At 47.2% G+C, this 20,293-nt stretch overlaps 1 protein-coding gene and 1 long non-coding RNA gene across 5 annotated transcripts in view; one reads left to right on the top strand and one right to left on the bottom strand.

Moving 5' to 3' along the window:
* Positions 1 to 20,293, bottom strand: part of AKAP13 (A-kinase anchoring protein 13) — a 329,213-nt gene that overhangs the window by 135,790 nt on the left and 173,130 nt on the right. For all 4 annotated transcript variants that reach the window (XM_053223592.1, XM_053223593.1, XM_053223591.1 and 1 more), the window contains 2 exons: positions 15,663 to 18,735; positions 11,596 to 11,729 (listed from right to left, as the gene is read on the bottom strand). In XM_053223592.1, coding sequence (XP_053079567.1) covers positions 11,596 to 11,729; positions 15,663 to 18,735 — 3,207 coding nt within the window. The remainder of the gene's footprint in view (positions 1 to 11,595; positions 11,730 to 15,662; positions 18,736 to 20,293) is intronic.
* On the top strand, positions 8,696 to 11,598 carry LOC128315865 (uncharacterized). The gene is made up of 3 exons (XR_008298978.1): positions 8,696 to 9,478; positions 9,754 to 9,884; positions 9,974 to 11,598. It is a non-coding gene; the product is annotated as an uncharacterized LOC128315865 (long non-coding RNA).

A 20,293-nucleotide genomic window follows, 5' to 3' on the forward strand; every position in this document is an offset into this window, starting at 1 on the left:
TGACAGCAGGGGGCCACTTAACGCCACCAAAAGTGAACAGCAGAGGGGCCTCTGGTGTAGACAGGCCTACATAATAGATCACTCTTCTCGGGTGTGGACAGACCTACACAACAGACTACCCCTTCTTGGAGTTCCCAGGACCCAGGTGTCTGCTCCCACTTCACTCCTTCATCTCTCCCAACGAGCTTCTTGTGGGATGGGGGTGGATCTTACTCATTTTGCCCATCACGCCCCCCACCCCCGTTTCCACGACAAGGGTCAGCACACAAACAGAAGTCTGCAAATTACAGCCTCAATTTAGTTTTGGAAATGCAGAACAGTAACTCTTATAGGAAAGGACTACATTCTAATGGCATAATTCATGATGGAATCTTTGTTACAAAAGTTTACAGCAAGGAACTGGTGCGTGCGTGTGTGTGTGCGCGCGCGCGTGCTCGCACATGCACTCTCTGTGCTTCCCTGCTGACAAGCCAGTCTGTGGCTTCCCATCGTCCCTGGCCTCACAGGGCTGGAATGAGAGGAAAATCTCCTGAGCCTCATAGAATGAAGGCCCTGCTGCCCACGAAGTAGAGATCACACAGCACGTGGGCCTCAGCGCTCCCTGTCGCTCTCGCCTCCAGACTGGTCCAGGCCCTGCTCCAACCTCATGAGGATGTAAAGCTGAGGTGGGGCCACTGGCTCTTCGTCTGCCGTCTCTGCCACTAGCCCGGCACAGCAGGGAGAGGCCCGATGCCAACCCACTCTGTCCCCAGGCCCCCGGCATAAAAAAAAAACTTAGCTTGTAGATGATTCAATGAGGAAAATGATGAATACGATAGGGTTTCTGGTGGCAAAATAATGGGGAAGAATGGCAAAGAAATAAACTGATGAGGTCAGAAACAAAACAGAGCACAAGCACATGTTCCAGAAGTTATGATTTCCATAGAAACAAGAGAGCTGAAGGGCACTGGAAAGGGGATCCTTTCTCCAGGGACTGGGATGTATCCCTAGCGAAGGGTGTGGCAGGCATAAACTTCCTCCTTTTCCAAGTCACCCATCTCCTGTGGGATTGCCAGAAAACGTCTTTAAACAAACTCGACTCCTAAATGACTCATGCGGGCTCATTTGGAACCGAAGGCCTCCCCCCCTCGGTAGAGGATGGTTTTCAGGGAAGCTAACCCAGGACAGGCATATAGAACGTATAAAGAGGCCACACTCTAGAAAGGAGAAGGCAGCAAGGATGCCACACTCTGGAAAGAAGGCAGCAAGGAGACAGGATGCTCAGACCTGTCTCGCTCACCCTACTTCATGACCCGCATGAGGCCCAGCTACACACACCCAACAATCGACAGGGGATGGCAGTCTGCTGAGGGGATGCTGTGGGGCCCCTCAGTGCAGCAGGTGCACACAGCCTGTCAGTCACAGCACACGAATCACGTGTGCCCTGCGGTAATTTCTCCTGGTATAAGGGCGGGGCAAACGAGACCCAGTGAGACAGAAGAGGGTCAGTGATCAGTAAAGGCGTCGCTGTGCACGGGGTTTCCACAGCAGAGTGAGCATGGGCCTGGGAGTCAGCAGGAACACAGGAGAGGTGCGCATGGGGCCTGGGCTTTTGGTGTGACACGGAGGAGCTGACTGCAGTGACACAAGCTGATGATATCTGAGGCAGAGGTGGGCAAGGAGGAGAGGCTGGGCCATCACAAGACTGACTCCAGGGTTCTGGATCCTCGGGCCGAGCCCTGGCCCTAACCAGCAGACAACGGCAGGCCCGGGAGTGCTCTAGGCTCAAGTTCCCTCCTTGCAAATTAAAGGGTACAGACTGCATGACAGAGATGATAATTCCTCCCTACACTAAGTACTCTATAATGAGAACAATTATTTCTGGAAGATTCTGGATTCCTGTAGTTAGAGAATCTGGACTGCAAAGAGAAGAGACCTTTAACTGGCTTCATTATAAATCTTACGATTTCCTGGCTCTGTATTTCTACAAACAAACCAAGGTGTGGGGGGGGGGGGGGGCGGGGGGACAACATCCCAACCCAAGTACATTTTCCTAGTGATTTATCTGTCTTCAAAAATATTCCAAATAATAGAATAATTCACATTTTTTTTTTTACTAATTATCTCCCCTTCCTTTTTTTTTTTTTTTTTTTTTTTTAACTGTCTCCAGGAAGGGGTTAAGCAAAAGTTTCCCAGATGCTATGCAGCTCACAAGGTAGCTCATATTCGATGCGGTAAAAGAAACACACACAAATGTTATGGGTACACATCTCAAGTAAATGAAAGCTCAAAGTCCAATTCATACGTCCAAATACTTTCCATGGCATCCACATTGGGAAGCTATACATTTATTCCAATGATCCCTCCTGTTTGTTCAAATACTTTCAGAAACCATCTTCTGCAACTATCTTCAACAGAAATCCAAGAACCATACACACAAAAAAATTGGTTTTATGCCTCTGCCTCAGTTCAACCCCAAACTCCAACCCCAGAGGGAGCAGGCTTTCAAAACTCTTAAATATAGGTCACTCTTGATGACCCTGATGACCCAGTCAGGATAGAATGCCGGCTACAGGTAATGATCCACATAATAAATATTCTCACTCACTCTGACTTCTGAGTAAGGCTTCAATTCAGGATATTTTGAATATGCTCATCTGAGTGTCATGGAAGGCATTGTCAACACTTTCTCGGAAGACTACCTACATGACACTGGGGGAACACTTAAGACCACGTCACAATGACCCTCTAGATCCACAAGCGGTGACAGGGCTTTGGGGGGGTGGCTCTCAGATGGGAAGCAAAATGCCTGGGTCACTGCATAAAATGAAAGAGGCAAGGAGGGAAAAAATACAGATTGACGCTGGTTGAATGGAAATATTTACACAAAGGTACCACTCTTTTAAATTCCCATATGGTTCACATACTACCAAACACTTCTGTTCTTCATACTTGGTAAATGTTACTTTTCTCAGTTTCCTAATGGGACTTTTTTTAACCTGGAGTACTGCCAGGTCACAGTTACCTTGCAAATTGGGGCGTTTCTGGCAATTCTTGGGCAATTCTATGCTCTACGGGCCAAGTACATAGCGAAAGCAAACAGAACTGGCTGTTTAAGGCTGGAAAGCACATCAAAGGCTCCCTCAATCTATCCCTATTCTTTCCAGTGAATATTTATACCACATGTGTTACATCATGGTTATTACCAAGGAAACCCTACTATATGTCACACAAGCACTTCTCAAGAAGTCATTTCTCTGTGAACACCCAAAGCACATTAATGGTTCCTATGGCAGATCTCACATACTGTATTCACATATCATGATTACGTCTGTGCAAGCCTGCTCTATTTAAAGAAATCAGAAGCAGAGACAGTATTTAACTTCCAAAAAATTCCCTAGATACTTGATTCAATACCTTGAAAGGGGAAGGCGTTCATTTAATGTTTGCTAAATGAATGAAATCAAAGCCACAGGCTATATCCCCAAATTGAGCCGTCAGAAATAGAAATCAGTACTTCTGAAACCTTTCTTGGATAAAGTAAACAAGTCCAAATACAGTGTGTCCCTTTACTCTTATGGTGGCCAGCCAGGGTAAGACCTCACCAGGCACCTTCTTAAAATACATAATCAAAACCTAATATGAGAAATCTGTGTCTTTCCCAGTCATGTAGATCCCTGAGGACATTAGGCCTTTCTTCACAAATCAAATGACATTCTTTAGTTTTTCCACTAAGAAAGTTTCCTTTTTTGAGAGGCAAAAACAAGCAGCCATAAAGCCATGTTTATGTCAGTAAACCGAACACAGAACTTAGGATCAAAAGCAATACAGTATTTTTCTAAGGCAACCTCATGGTGGCCCTTCCAAGTCTACTGGTACAAATCATGGGTACAGGGGCACCTGGGTGGCTCAGTTGGTTAAGCATCTGATTTTGGCTCAGGTCATGATCTCATAGTCCGTGGGTTTGAGCTCTGCGTTGGGCTTTGTGCTAACAGCTCAGGGTCTGCATCTCCCTCTCTCTCTGCCCCTCCCCTGCCTGCACTCTGTCTCTCTTGAACATAAACAGACATTAAAAAAATTTTTTAAAGAAATAATAGGTACAGCCAAGTTTGTGTTTCTGACAGTATGTATGTATCTTCACTCTCACAATGAGCTTAAAAAAATTTTTTTTAATGTTTATTATTTTTAAGAGAGACAGAGAGCAAGCAGGGGAGGGGCAGAGAGAGAGGGAGACACAGAACCCAAAGCAGGCTCCAGGCTCTAAGCTGTCAGCACAGAGCCCAAATGTGGGGCCTGAACCCACAGACCATGAGATCATGACCTAAGCTGAAGTTAGCCGCCCAACCAACTGAGCCACCACCCAGGCGCCCCTCACAATCAGCTTTTAAAAATGAAACCTGGAAAGCCACTTGAGGTAAACCCTGTAAAAACAGCACACAATTCTTTAGAAACTTCCCTTCCCCCAGGGTGCACATAGGAGCCTGGACAGAATCTATCATCTAGCTCAATGGAAGATATCTATCCACAAGCAATTCTATGTTTAACACTTAGCAAACCAGTAAATGAGATGCAGAGTAGTGTCTCTTCCCCTGGAAGAGGGGTCTCTGGGTGCAGGCTGACCTGTTTTCATGTTAGCGTCTCTAAGGCCTACCACAGAGTTCAGTGAACGTGTGCTGAATCAAGTACTGAATAAATTAGGGCACCCCCCGTCACATGAACACCAGGTGGCATGATAATCTACCATCATGGCCTGACAGAATTAGTCATTTCTTCCAAGACTATTTTAACCAACACCTATCTAAAGTCATTCATCCACAGTGTTAAGAGTAGGTCTGATAATTCTTAGTATAAAATGGGATTAGAATTACATCTACTACATATAAAATGCCTATCACATGCTACACACTAAACTAACCCTAGTTAGTACAAATAATTCTTAAAGTGGGCATCATCATCCCAAATTTATAGATGAGGGATCTGAGCCTCTAAACAAGCAGATCAAAGCGGCAGATCAAGTTGCAGAACTGGGATTAAAACTTTGGTTTATCTGGCTCCATAAACTTTCCATTATGCTTGGCTACCATCCTTGACTGTCAAAATAATGAGATAAGAATGAACAAGAGTGGGATGAGGAGTGTAAGAAACAGGCCAACAGAGTGATAGGAATCAGGTTTGGTTCTTTTGTCTCAACAGAAGATTAAAAGGCACACATACCTCCTTCAAAATATATGTATGACCTATGTTTAAGCAGTTCTGTGAGGGGAAAAAATTAGATTATTAATATAAGGCTCCAGAGCAAAACATCTTGAAAACCATTTAAGGAGAAAGTGAATAGTTAAGAATCTGGCTATCAAATAAATGTGATTTCAAAAAAGTCCCTCATACGGTCCAACACACAGAGTTGTCTGCTCACTGTGTTGTACACCTGAAACTAAAGTAACGTTGCATGTCAACTATATTTCAATTAACAAAAAAAAAGTCCCTGTGATTGTCCTTTTGGTCCAACACATTAGATTTACGTCCCAACATCTGACCAACTGATCAAGAATTAAGAGCTGGAAGAAACTTCAGAGAGTTCCTAACGATTACAACAAGGGAGAAAATAGGCCAGATAAATTAAAGAACTTGCTCAAGGTCCCTTCAAAACCTACGGTGGGATCATTACGTTACACCCTTACACACATCACCTACAGATATTTTTATACTAAGGTTATATTTTTTCAACTTCGGACTTTACAACCTGAACCTGTGGTTCTTCGAGGCACTTCTTTTTGGCAACTATCTACTCCAGAAGAGTATTTGCAGAATTTCCTGGAAATGCTCCATTTCAGAGGAGACACGGAGAAAGAATATCTCCGAAAAATTTGTATGAAAAAGCTGAGGAGCAAGTTTTCCTGTGGTTGGGGCCAGCTCTAGCGCCAGACCCAAAAGGGATAATTAGGGGGGCCTGGCTCTCTTAAATGCCAAATACATGCACAGAAGACTTATTGGCGTCTCGTAAAGAGGCCAATTTGCCTTTCCCTAGGTGATATACCACAAAACTATATATGTAAATATGATAGCAGAGACACCATTAAAAGGACCTTTCTTGAAATTGAAAACTTAAATAAGAGGGTAGGGTGTGTACGCCATCTTGAGTGTCAGTGTTATGGCTTGTCCAGTTAGTTAGCAAACGGCCTGAGAGCTGCCATATTTTCCTACAGCGGCTGAGCACGAAGGCTGTGACCAGCCAGCCACATGAAGCAAAAGCTTTTAACCAGACTCCTGGACTAGAGATGGAAATGCAAGCTCGCCCCCTTGAGACAAGAGAAAGAAAACATTGTGTTCCATTAAAAATAGCAGAAGTAGAGAGAGAATTCAAGAAGATTCTAACCAGAAACCATCCAACATTGCCCTTAACCAGAATCCTGAAGAAACAAATATCAATATTGTTGTAAAAATAATTAAGAATGGAAATGCAGTTAATGTGATATTTCACTGTGCTGTTATTAAAAATGGGAGGATGGTTCTGATATAAACTGCTTTCTTGCTTGGGGCCCGTGTGTTAAATGAAGAGTAGACTTTCCCAGTAACCTAATACCCAACATATGGGTTTTTATAGTTGCACTTGACCATATTTGTTCTGGGGTGTTTGGCTGCTAGGACCATGGGCATGCTGACAAGATATATTGGCCTGATGAATTAACTGTTCCGAATGGCTAATAAGCTTATGCAATGAGCATTTGGAAAATGAATTATTACAGAGATACCTCAATGAACAGACACCCCAGGGAAAGAAGTTCCTTCCTAATGAACCTGGCCACATACTGAAGGGCAGAGATTCCTACAAGATGTGCCGGTCTGTGGCACAGGGCCAGGGAGCAGTAGTCAGAATTCTACCCTGACCACCACAGAGCAGATTGTCAAACAGAATGGTCCCAGAAGGCTTCCCATTCTGCACTTAGGTATTCAATGTCATCTCTATACCTAGTCGTATCATTCTTTAGGAAATAAAAGGCAGATCTTGGAAAATCTTAGTAATTTCTGCACCAACAGCCAACTCTTTGGACAAACACTATGTTAGTGATACTTAGCTGCAGCTAACAGACTGTAACAAGAACAGGAGATTTATTTTAAAGTGACTCAGCTTAGGTCCTAAAATGGCCAAAGGAATTTCTCCAACCATCACTGAAGACCCAGTAGTATAATGTGATGGTTTTAGAGTCTTGGCGAATGCGAGCACCATTCTGGGGGGGGGGGGGGGGGGGGTACTTGTTTAGAAGGCAAAAGTCCACCCAGGTGAACTGGACTCCTGAAAAGTATATAACCTAAGTTTGACTCTTCTGGAAACCACAGAATAGTAGAAACATTATTAACATAGAAGTAAGGTTCTAGTGACACTTACAAAGTTAACTTGTTGTAAAATAAGGCAAGTCACTTAACCGTCCTGAAACCATCTTCTCCTATAAAGCAAATATGTTGGACTTCGGATAATCTTTAAGGTCCATTCAAATTCTGAGGGTCTCAGAGCTACAACAAGCTCCACATCTCCCAACTCAAACTGATGTCTGACGCTCTTTCTGAAGCGTTTCAGAACACTAATCACGAAGCAGAAATGGAGTCTTCGTTGTTTTAGGAGCCACCATATGCCAATGATTACTTAAATAAGAGCATACTGGAATCTGAAGTGTTGAAATTATAATAATGCCAAGCTGTACTTTGTGTGGGCCAGGCCCTGTTCTAAGTGCTTAACATTTATTAACTCAGCGAGCGGGGAATAAAGAAGGCAACAAAAGGTCACCTGAGAACCTTGAAACCAGTAATGTATGTAAGAGGAGTTAACCTGGAGTACTGAATTGTGACTAGTATTAAAGCTTTGACAATATTTCATAACAAATCACAACCACAAAATGCCGATAAAGTGACTGGTGGGAACAGTACATCTAAGCAAATGACTTGGTCCCTAAGCTGTGAACGATGTTCAACCCAGTAAAGAAGTATCTCTTAGGACCATCTATCTTAGTGAGAAACCAGCAGCATCTGGCACATACCTGTGGTTCCTCCGAGAAGAGAAGCGTCCAACTTGATAGCGATGAATTCTTTTATAAATGGTGATTTTAAGCATTACTGACCTCGAAAGTAAGGGTTTGTTCACAGCACAGTGGTCAAGCCGGTTTAGGAACGAAAAATTCTTTAAATATTCGGTAGTGTCACCGACAGAGGCCCCTATGTGCTGACAGTCATGTGCTTAGAGAAAGTTACAAAACGGGAAGATCCCTAGAAGAACTTAAAAATGGATTCTTTATGTACATTTACTAGAAAACTGCAGTAAATACACCACCGTTCTAAGCATTCAAGACAGTAGCCGAGCTTTGGATACATAAATTCTTTTACAACTGGAAGAGGATGATTCAGTGAAACGGTAATTCAGTGAGGCAACGACTGGCCCATTCCCAAGGCCAACACGCAGACTGGGCATGCGTCAGAAGGGATGGGATTAAATAATATTAAACTAATGCCACCCCACCCTGTTCAATCTCAAGTTCACTCTTTCGGGGTGAGAAGTAACCCTTTGCAGACCACAAACACAGAGTCCATGGGGTAAGGCCAGAAGATAGACAGGTAAGGAAGCCAAGCTCTGGAGACACGAAGTCAAAAAGGTACTTCAGGAGACACCGAGAACTGGAACTCCCTGCCTCCCAACATGCAGTCTGATAACTAGAGTTTCCACCACAAAACAAAAAAACAGTGTGGAAAATAAAACAAGTAGACTTGCTTTCTCCTTCTATTCATCCACTGGTGTACAAATACTCTTCAGGCCAGGGGCCCACTGCCTGTTTTTGTTTAGCCCACGAAAAATCTTAGGAGTTGGCTTTACATTTTTAAATGATCAACAAAAAATTCCTCAGAAAGAAGTATTTCATGACCCGGACATTATGGGAAGTCTATATATCAAGTTTTATTGGAACACAGTCACACTCTTGTTTACATAACACTAAAACAGCAAAGTTGACTAGCGTGACACTGCCTGTCCCCCAAAGCCTTAAAATACGATCTTTTTTTTAAAAAAACAAAAAAAAAAACCAAAAACCCTTGTGGACGTCCCTCCTGACTCACTGAAAACCTACACAGTGAACGTAGTATATGAAGAGTTAAATGGCAGAAAAAAAGAGAAAAGGAGACACAGGCAAAACTGAAGTGTGTGTTCACGCTCTATCCTACCAAGTCACAGCAAACAGGGCCCGCGCTGCAGAGCAACAGGGAAGAGAGCCAAGCGGTCAGATGTCACCTCATTCCCACACTGCTCGGAACACACTTACTCGACCTGAAAACCTTCCAGACCCGAAGATCCGTTAACATACGCTTTCTCCAACTGTACGCAGTGGAGGCAGACGGCACACGAGGCCGAGGTGTTCCCAAGCAACACACACATTACATGCTTCCGACCTACGGATGCCCCTCGGAAGCTGCTGGTCGTAGAGCCTGGGACAGTCAGCTGGGAGGCCACCCTGCTGTCGAGGTCCTGGGTTGGAAATTGCACTCCTTGCTCTTATTCTGGCTGGGTCCGACCTTGGGCTGGGCATGAGACCTCTCGGAGGTCCTTAGTCTCTTATCTGGAAAATGAGACATGCTGACCAACCAGAGGAGTATGCTCTCTCTCAACTCTTAAAACCAGAGGAAAAACGAGAAGAGAGGAGAGCGGGACGGGAGGAGAGAAGGACGGGAGGAGAGAAGGACGGGAGGAGGAAGTTAAAAAAAAAAAAAAGCAACATTTTGTTTCCTCTTTTCTAACAGACAAGATACAACGAGGACACAGCCAGCCGCACGGGAGGGCAGAGTGTGGGCGAGCGGCAAGCTGTCTTCCATGACGGTCGTCACTACTGTGTTCACACGGAAGACCGAGACGGGCATTTGAATTCAAGGATGTGAGTTTGTTCCTTCCCTGTTTTAGGGGCTTCTGGAAACAAAGACACACGTGTACCCATGCAGGGTGTGTTCTCTCTTCTTTCCCTAGGGGCAAGAGCAGCATCGGTCTGAATAATGCCTGCTCTACAAGCAGCCGCCCAGGCATTAGTCACAAATATTATCTGTAAAAGGGAGCGGGCTAGAAGAGTCCGCACCTCCCTACCCCTGTACTCCAATAAAATGAAGCTTGTTTATCACGGCTCATACACTTGAAATAGTCTGGGAGGGTACAGTGTGCTGTTTACCTGCTGGGGTAACTAAGGAAAAACACCATTTAGACCTCTGTGAAGAGCAGAGACGGGGACTGTCACGTCTAGACAAAGATGATGGATTTTCTGAGGGGAAATATGATTTAGTCCAGTAACGTGGCTCAGGTCATGATCTCGGTCAGTGAGTTCAAGCCCCACGTCGGGATCTGTGCGGACACCTCAGAGCCCGGGGCCTGCTTCAGATTCTGGGTCTCCCTCTCTCTCTGCCCCTCCACCACTCGTGCTCTTTCTTTCTCTCTCTCTCTCAAAAAATAAATAAACATTACGAAAAAATTAATTAACCAGTAGGGACTCTAAGGTTTAGAGCACGGTTTCTCTCAACAAGTTTGTTCCCTCGTTTTAAGTTAATAGCTTTAAACAAAAACAGAAAGAAGCTCAAGACCCTGAAGAAAAACATTTCTGAACACTCACTGAATATTAAACGTCGAATTACCAGTGATGCAGCAAATCCGCTACTGGGCACATGAAAACACACATCCACACAAACTCGTACACAAATGTTCCCGGCAGTATCATCCACGACAGCCGAGGAGTGGAGACAAGCACAAGATGTGGAACATCCATAGGACGGAGTGGGAGTTGGCAATGAGAAGAAACAAAATACTAATCGATGTGACAACACGGTTCAACCTTGAAACAGGAAGCTGAGTCAGAGAAGCCAGTTGTCAAAGAGCTCAGCGTTCCATGTTATTCCACGTACGTGAGGTTCTAGAATGGGCAGACGCACAGCAACAGGCGGGAGATGAGGGACCCCGGGAGGGTAGGGTGGGGCGGGATGGGCTGGTGGTGCTGGGCCGCTACCGCGGACCGTGGTCACCGCTGCACAGCTCTGAAACATACTGAAAACGACGAAGCCGTGTACCTGTGCGGGTGGATTTTATGGTACGGGAATTATAGCTCAATGAAGCTGCTATGAAAAAAACTACTGAACTCATTTATTTTTTTGGTCGCTAAAAATGACCTGCTACACATTTTAGACAGCTAGTAGAGAACTGGAAGTTAAAATCTCATTTTTGCTCTCAGTTTTCTGTACCAAGAAAGAAGAATCAGGTTTAAGAAGGGTTACTAGAGCCCGTTCTGTGGGAATTCTCATTTTGTGACATGTTCAACGTGATGACAAGCCGAAGTCCTGTGCTCAGGGAAAATCCTGTTGGTTACCATCGCCAAGGGACCCACGGAGAAGGGCCCACTCCCCACAGCTACGCGGTGCGGCGCCCACGGTCTACGAAAGCTGAACTGCAGCAACACACCCACATTTATACGTGATGGAACAAGAGAAAAGGGGGAAATACCGTTGTTTAAAAAAATACAAGCGTTGCCCAAACAAACAAAAGGCTATAAATCAGACACAACAGACCAAGCTAAACACATTTTGTGCTTACACAGACTTAATGCCACTTACCGCCTGGGTCTTTAGGCCTGGTTTCATCTCTGCTGTGGTGGCCATGTCTCCCACGGCCACCTCTGCAGAGGCCACGCCCGTCCTCCCATTACTCCGAAAATCCACTTCGTCGGCAGCTTTCAGGTCTGGCATTTCTGAAGAGAAGAAGGGGGTTACAAAGCACATCTGAAAAATCAAATCCCGTTGTCTTACTGTGTACACAACTCGCTGCAGGCTTCACGTGTTTTGTTTGCTTTTGCGTTACACAGGGAAGTATTCAAGTGGAGCTGGTGTCATTTCGGACCCCGTGCTGAGCTAGTCCTTTATCACAGGGTTGTTCGGTTTTCCCCTGGCCTCTGTAGGGGTTTGCGGCTAAGGCGACATCCAGTTCGACGTCTACTCAACTTCCATTTTCACTATGGGCTTTTCCTCACAGATCTCGAGTATGTACTGACTGCATGTGGAAAAGGACATTCACAAGCTTCAAGGAAACAGATGAATAGCTACAGCCAGGTAGTCCATCTTGATCACCATCAAAGAGACCAAGATGTTTATGTTTGCACAGCACAAAGAGGAAAGACCTGCTGGGAATGAGATAAAGCCTTTAAGAAGGGTCTGACTTTCTTTAAAAACATACTTGCACACTCTCATCTATCCATCACTGCAAGGGACAAGACTGAAGTGTTCTGGTAAATTACATTTTGTGTTAATTTTATTTCTCCCTAAACCAAAACATAATCACAAACAAGGAATTCTCTCTCCCCGCCACCTTTTTTTTTTTTTTTTAAAGATTTTTATTTTTAAGTAATCTCCACACCCAACGTGGGGCTTGAACTCATGACACTGAGATCAAGAGTTGCATGCTCCACCAAGCCAGCCAGGGTGCCCCAACGAATTCCTTTTTTTTTTCTTTTTAATTTTATTTTATTTTTGAGAGTGTTGGGGAGGGGGGGGGAGGGGGAGAGAGGGACAGAGAGAGAATCCCAAGCAGGCTCCATGCTCAGCACGGAGCCCGACGCGGGGCTCATGACCTGAGCTGAAACCAGGAGTCAGGCGCTCAACCACCTGAGCCTCCAGGAGCCCTGGAATTCCTTTTTGTAAAGAAAATGTTTTTATACATCTTCTTTAGAATTATGTTCACCAGACCAAGCTGTCATGGTTTTTGTTACCTGACCACCACATGGTCAAGCAAATACAGGAAGGAACTGATAAAATGAACGTCTGAGGCAAATTCATGCTTTGACTTTGTTAAGTGAAGGGTAAAAATTCACCTTGACAATACAGATAAAAATAGAACTATCACCTCAATTTCATGTGGAAATTTTTCTGTGGCTGGTTTTCATCTAGTCATGCCACTGCTCCGGTGGAAAAAAAAAATGTTCCCTACATCAAAGGGCAGAAGAGTTTCTTTCACCAAAGAATAAATCCTACTAAGATTTTATTCTAATACACATTACGATGTGCCCAAAGATCTACTTCAGATTTAGGAATGTGACATTCCTATTAATGAACATTTATAAATTCTTCCTTTGCCCCCGTTTATAATTATACAATCTTACTAGCAATTTAAAAGTGGGCAAAAACAAGTTTCCTTGCCCAAAGAATCAAACTCTACCTTACATTTCAGAAAATGTAAATAAAGTGAAAACAATTGGAGTAGGCAATCCCCTCAAGAAGGACTCCCTAATCAAAACATTTCTAAGTAAGAGTCATTTTTTCTTCTGGTGGTTGATGACTTTTATTTATTTGGGGGGTGTAATTTTTGACACAACCTTACCATCCTATACCCGTCTAGTGAAAATATGGACCTTGGCAAGCAGCGACCAATCACAACGGTGAACAGTGATTACTGAGACACAGGGGTGCTGGGAATTTCTACGGGCCTGGCCTGGCTCAGTCAAGTACAACTAACTTCCCAAACCACTGTGATCAATGCACTCGGGTGAGGGGCCACATCCCCTGTCTCTAACCAGAACTTCCGTGTTTTCTCATCTTAATTTCTATTTGGCTTTACCTGCAGCAGCATATAAAAACAGAGGCCAAAGCCATGTGGCTTGTTCCAAATCAACAGTTGAACCAAAGTCTCTTCACTCATAAAAGAGTATGTGTAAATCCAGGAATGTAAACTTCCCAGAAAATACCCTTTGGCTGAGATCACACTCAGGTGCTTTGTCTCCAGGGCAATGTGACCAGGGACTTTCCCTGATCCTGGCATTCCCCCCCCGCCCCAAAGAAAACACTTACTTCTTCATGACTGGCTACTCTGCAATATAAGATCATGAGCCTTGAACACATATGACTCCTCCTGGGAGCAGAACAACTCGCCCACACATAACAACCAACTGTAAACGCAGACACACTGCTGAAACTTCAGCTCGTTTTCCTTCCTGAAACCTCAAAATCTTAAAAATCATCTCTTAGCGTCTATACCATTGCTACGTACCACCGAAAATCAAAGTCTGAAATTTCCCCTGGTTTCTACCTCTTCTCTCTGGGTGTTACAGACACAAACTTCACATAATTTGCAGTTCTTGGGTTAAATTCTGACTGCTGAGCCAGAAAAACAAATAATTCCGGCCCGTGTGGCCAAAGACATAGCGCCCGAATGAAGAGAACACAGCCCGGCATCAGCTTACAGCCACTCCCTATTCTTCTGAAATGTCAACCTGCCAGGGCCCCCAAAATAGACTTGTTGTTGTATCTTATTTTAAAAATTAGAGACCTTTTCATTTAAACTCTGAGCCAGCGGCCAACAAATTTCTATCACTGACAATCCAAAACATGAATAGAACTAAAAACCTCACCTCACCAAAAACACACTACTTCGGGTTTCTTAAAGCCTTCCATGGGGGGAAAAAAGATTATAAATGGTTAAAGACCCCTCATCAGGGAGAATGCCCACGGGGTTGAGGTTACTCTCTTTCCTAAGCAACCTCTTGTTGTGTCTGTTTGTTTCTCTACACACCCCACCCCCACCCTCTTAACACCTACCACACTTAACCCGATTTTCAAAAATTGGAAAAAACAGCAAAAACAAACCACAAAAACAAATCAGGCTCCTTCTTACCTCTGCAGCCTGGGGGCGAGCATGGAGGTGGGTCCTCGGTCCACACCTGGTAACAGGTGGTGGCATCAAAGTGCGAATCGAACTGACCTTTAACGGCTGCACCACGTTGGGACTCTGGTTCGGCTTCAGCCTCAACCCCCAACAAGTTTTATTCACGTCATTTATTTCCACTGAGCAACAGCGGTTTCTGTCTGCTCTCTCTGGACATGGTTACCCACAGATGGGACAGGCTGCTGTGCGAGCAATCTGCTCGCAACAGCTGCTTCACCCAGATAAGCAGACACGATGTGTGCCCTGTGACGGCGGCTCAGCGCACTCGGGCGGACATCCTGCATCCCATGCCCTGCGCTGCGCGGGGGCCTGCACTCCCAGACTGCTGCCCGAGAGCAAGAGGCAATGGAGCTGGAAGTCGGCTCCGCGGGCAGGAAAGGGAGGGCGTTCTCTCCGCTCCCCTCCCCCACCCCTCCCCAATGACCTAATGCCACCATTTTGGACGTGGGGTCACGCGCACAGAACGACACTTAGAGCCGTTTCACGAAACCACCCTGACTCTATTTGCTCAGGACACGGACCAGGACGACAGGGGAAGAAAAGTGCTCTGGGCTTGTAAGCAAAACATGTTTTTGCAGCACTGCTTTTTCACAGTTCTAGAGAAAAGGACTAAGCCACACGAATAAAAACATCTGCTCAATTCCTTTATCGTTGCAAAGCACCTGCACGCTAGACAATTTTCTCGGTGAACAAAACTCCCACTGCCCTGGTGTGACAGGCTTAATCAAACAAGCCAGGAGTCTGCAATACAGGAAGCAAAATCTGTCCAACCCCATGCTGACGTGCCTGTCCTGACGGCGGGCGGGGCGGGGGGGGGGGGGGGGGTGGTTGCTGTGAACCTGGCAATGTACCCAATGAATGAAAGACGCTTCTAAAACCACAGAGACGCCCACTTTTTGCCAGCACGTCTCAGAGACTCTTCAGGGAATCTGTTCCACAAGCTGGGACTTTTGTATTCTGCTCTGCTTACCTGTTGCCGGCTCAGGTCCGTCAGCAAGCAGATTCATCTTCTCCAGCTCCCCGCTTTCAGCCGAACACCCTGCGAGGTTGCCAGGGGCTTCTTCACGAACACTGCCCGTTTGTGGGGTCTGCCCAGGCACAAAGGCGATCACGTTCTCTGCAGAAGTACTCACTGGCCGCTCGGTCACCGGGCCTGACTCTGGAGGACTGGACAGTGACATGTGACTGGTCCCCCGCCCAGTGAGGAGTGCTCCCGAGGCCTTGACTTGATCTAGGACGGCCTCCACAATGCGACTTGCGGCCTCCTCGATGGAGTCGGCGCTCTCGGGCAGATGCGCAGCACAGGGCAGAGGGGGAGCGCTCCTTTCCCCGCCTAGGGCCTGGTCACCAGTGCGTGGGAGCCCAGCCTCCAGGGGGACCTCTGTGGCAACAGGCTGCCGTAGGATGTGATGTGCCTGGGTGTCCACCTGTGCCTCCCCGGAGCTGCCCAAGCTGCTGCCGTGGTCTGCTCCCTTCCAAACGAGAGGGAGCAACTCTGGAGTCGCAGCGCCCTGTGGGTCAGTCACTCCTCTGTCTGGTAAAGCTCCTGGCGACCCCAGGATCATATTCTCCTCCTGGCTCAACGAGGCTTTTGGAAGCGGGAGGTCTTGTGTGTTGTGTGATGCAGCCTGTCTCCTGGCCCCAACGGTGCCTGGTAAAGCGTTAGCCACGGCGACATCCAAGGCCACCTTTCCGTTCACCTCACAAGCAGGGTTTATTCCCTGGGAGTGAAGGTTATGCACTCCAGCATCCAGAGCAAAAGCTCGACTGCAAGGCTGAGCCTCAGCCCCATCTGGTAAGAGCCCTGGCAAGGGAGCCGAGCTGCCCTGCTCTGCACCCAGGGCTTCCTGGCGTGGGGCTGCAGCCAGCCCGGCTCCCGGCGGCACCAGGCTCTGTGCAGCCCCACCTTCAGTCGGTGGCGAGACTGGTGGGGCCACTTCCTTGTTTTGCCGAGTTTCTGCATCAAGGCAGGCCGAGGGCGTGTCCAGCGTGTTGCCGTGCTCCTGGGCTCTGTCCTCGCCACAGCCAGCGGAGCCGGGCTCTCCACGGAGTCCCTGCGCCTCCTGTCCGGGAGGTGGTGTTCTCCGCTCTTCCTGAAACGTTCCCAAGGAAAGCGTGTCTTCCTTAACAGGGGAACAAGTCACTGCTTTATCCCTGCCACCCTGTCCCTGAGCTTCAGAGCTTTCTGGAAGCACCAGATTTTTCCCTTCTTCAGTCAAAATGGAACTGGAGGCCACAGTGGCCTTCCCCGCAGGCAGCAGAGAAGAGTCCGCGCCACCCTCGAGATTCGGAACTTCGGGGGCTGCTGAGAGGCAGGGTCCCCCTTGTTCCTCGCCAAGTGCCGTGGGACTGGTATTCCCCATGCTGGGCTGAAGCTGGAGAGCGGCGGAGGGCACGGGCAGGCCTGAGGCGCCGTCTTCTAGGGGCTCGTTCGCATCTCCGCCCGGGCCATCTCTACCGTCTGGAGCCGTGTGCAGTCCAGGAGCTGCTGTTCCCTTTTCTTTCTGGGAGGGGACAAGAGAAAGCGCGTCATCTTTGGTTACTGATTCACTGCCTGAACCGCCTGCCAGAGAAAAAGCCCTGTCTGATGTCACTGCCTGGTCCGGCACCAGCTCCTTCTCGGCTCCGAGGGCAGCAGCGTGCGGACGCACCCCGAGCGTGTCTGTTGAGTTGGTTTCTAATTTCAAATCTCCTCCTTGGCCCTTCGTATCCGAAACTTCAAGACGACAAAATGCCACATGTTCCTGGGTATCTCGCACAGGGCCGGGGGCGGCCGGGCTAGTCCGTGGACCTTCACAGCAGGCGGCGGGGGGTGGATGCTGCGTGGGGGGCAGTCCTGGGGGGCTTTCAGGCCGGGTAACTATGTCATCACAGCGTTCCGCAGCCAACACACCACCAGAAGTCACCATGTCCTGCTGCTGCGTGGAGACAGCACACGGCTTGCCACCTCCAGCGGGGGGACAGAGGGGTGATTCGCCGTTTGGGCTTTGGATGGGAGGTGAATCCGTTTCTGGCTCCTGGTTTGCCGTGTCTTTTTGGGGCCCAGGAAAGGTTAGGCCAGAGGGCGATGCTGGCACACCTGTGCCTGCCAAGGGAGCACAGGGCTCAAACCCATCGGCAGGCGTGTCTTCTGCTGCAGCTGCAAGTACTGGGGGGCTCGGATTTGGTGGAACCCCAGCGCCCCCCTCACAACCTCGCGAAGTTTCAGTCTCTGCAGTTTTGACGGTGGAGGCTTCTCCGTTACTGCCTGCAGGTGAACACTCGACAGGTCCGGAAGCCTCCAGGGAAGCAGTGGCAGGGACGCCGTGAGGAGCGCCGGCTTCACCTGCAGGCTTCCTCGGGCCTCTTCCATCACAGGCTCCAGCCGTGCTGACACCAGAGCTGGCAACCTCTTCGCCCGTGCTCCCCCCAGCTTCGAGCACGTTCTTCTGGGTGGGGGCGTCTGTGTTCCCGAGATCACATTTTGGGTCCCCAGCAGTCGCTGGGACGCCGACTGCAAGCTCCCCTCCAGACAGATGCCGAATGGCAGCGGTGCCCGGCTGCATGGCCACGTCTCCCCGCGGGACGTGGTCTCCGGCGCCTGGAGACTCCTGGTCCGCGGCCAGTGCGGCAGATTCTGTTCCGGTTTCTCCGTCTCTGAGTCCACAGCAGGGGACGCCCCCTGCGCCCTTTCCTTCACAATCGGGCACACTCTGCAGGCAGTGGCTGGGCCCAGATGCGGCTCCACAGTCCGCAGCACGTGCTGCCTCCACCTCTTCCCCTTTTCTCTCCACACCTGTTCTCCTCCCGCAGGAACAGTCTGTGTGCTCCTCCTTAGCCACACCTGACAAATCGCAGGAACTTGCAATCCCCCCGGCAGTGCTCCCTGGGCAGCCCGGAGAGCTTGCGGTGTCTTCGGGAAGAGGGCGCTGCTGGCCGTCCCTGGGGGCTGACGCACAGCAGAGACACTGGCTGTCTGTATCCTGAGCAGCGGGCACACCTGAAGGATCCTGTGCTGTCACCATTAAGGGCATGGGATTGTCCATCTGCTTAAGGTTTGTTTTCTAGGAGGAAATGAAAGATACTTTTAAGAACGGTCCCTGGGAAGAGGGCACTGACACCTATACGCAAAACTCCTGCCGGAGACCGCTCATTGCCTTTCCAGCCCTATGATCACATGGTAAGCTGATCTAAATAGATACAAACACATTTTCTCTTGTAGCTGCATATCCACTGGAAAGATAAAAATGGCCAAGAATATACAAGATGACTATTTCCTAAATTTTATGAACTCATTCTGGAAACGTTGATGGGAGAGGGGCGCCTGGATGGCTCATTCCAAAAAGTGTCTGACTCTTGATTTCGACTCAGGTCACAATCTCACGGTTTTTGAGATCAGGCCCCATGACCACGTTCAGTGTGGAGCCCTAAAATTCTGTCTCCACCTCTCTCTGCCCCTCGCCACTCTCAAAATAAACTTAAAAATTTTTTTTAAGTAGATAGGGGATATTCTTTTACTTAAAAAAAAAAAAAGCAGTTCCTCTGTTATCTAGTACCAAACATTAAACAAGAACATATCAAACTAATAATAACCAATTCTTTAAAAAACTTTTTTCCATGTTTATTTTTGAGAGCGTGCACGCACGCTCACGCGCAGGGTGAGGGGTAAAGAGAAGGGGACAGAGGATCTGAAGCAGGCTCTGTGCAGACAGCCCAATGCGGGTCTCAAACTCATGAACCATGAAATCGTGACGTTAGCTGAAGTCGAATGTTCAACTGACTGAACCACCCAGGTTCCCCATAATACCAAATTCTTGATTATTCTTAGAAAGTACTGTGGCTTGATGATATTGTAGGTCATCTCAAAATTACAGTTTGCAACTTTGCAGTATTTTAAAAAACACAAACAGATATAACCAACTATACGGGAATGGTTAAAAAAAAAAAAAAATCACAGTCGTTCAACCCGATGGCAGATGCCAAGCTGTTACATAAATGTGAACTATGAAGACCACAGTGAAATCTGAAATACAGATTTACAATACAATGTTGGAAAAAATAAATAAAGCCTAGAGTTAATTTAAGGTTATAAGCATGCAAAATTCAAATGTACTTTTAGACAAGGCTTAGGAAAAATGGAGAAAAACACAGCTCATCTTTGGGGTTGGTTTGCCTTTTATACCAAGGTTTCAGGAATTCTTACAATACTACTATTTGTTCCACACATAGAAACTATTTGTAAGACACCCGGCTTCGCTCTTCCCCACTGTCTGACCTACTGCAATGGTCTCACACAGGTCGACTGTGCCCTCTCTGGTTCATTTACTCTCTCAGTAAGCACTTAACAATTCTCCTACGTCACACTAGTCCTGTCTACTAACCGGGCCTATCGTAGAAATTTCCACGTGCAAGTGTAATATGTGGTATGCTCACTAAAGTCTTTCTAGTTAGAGAGTACCGCCCTCCCCCCCACCCCCCCAGCAAAAAGTGGATTTTCAGTAAAAGCTTTTGCGCTGTGCTGCTTAGAGTGTTCAAATTAATTTGCTTCCACTGTTGCTGAGAATATAACCGTCCCCTACAAATTATGAAAGCAAGTCATTACATTTAATAAAGGGTGAACGT

Source organism: Acinonyx jubatus, chromosome B3 (genome assembly GCF_027475565.1).
Source record: "Acinonyx jubatus isolate Ajub_Pintada_27869175 chromosome B3, VMU_Ajub_asm_v1.0, whole genome shotgun sequence".
Lineage (NCBI taxonomy): Eukaryota > Metazoa > Chordata > Mammalia > Carnivora > Felidae > Acinonyx > Acinonyx jubatus.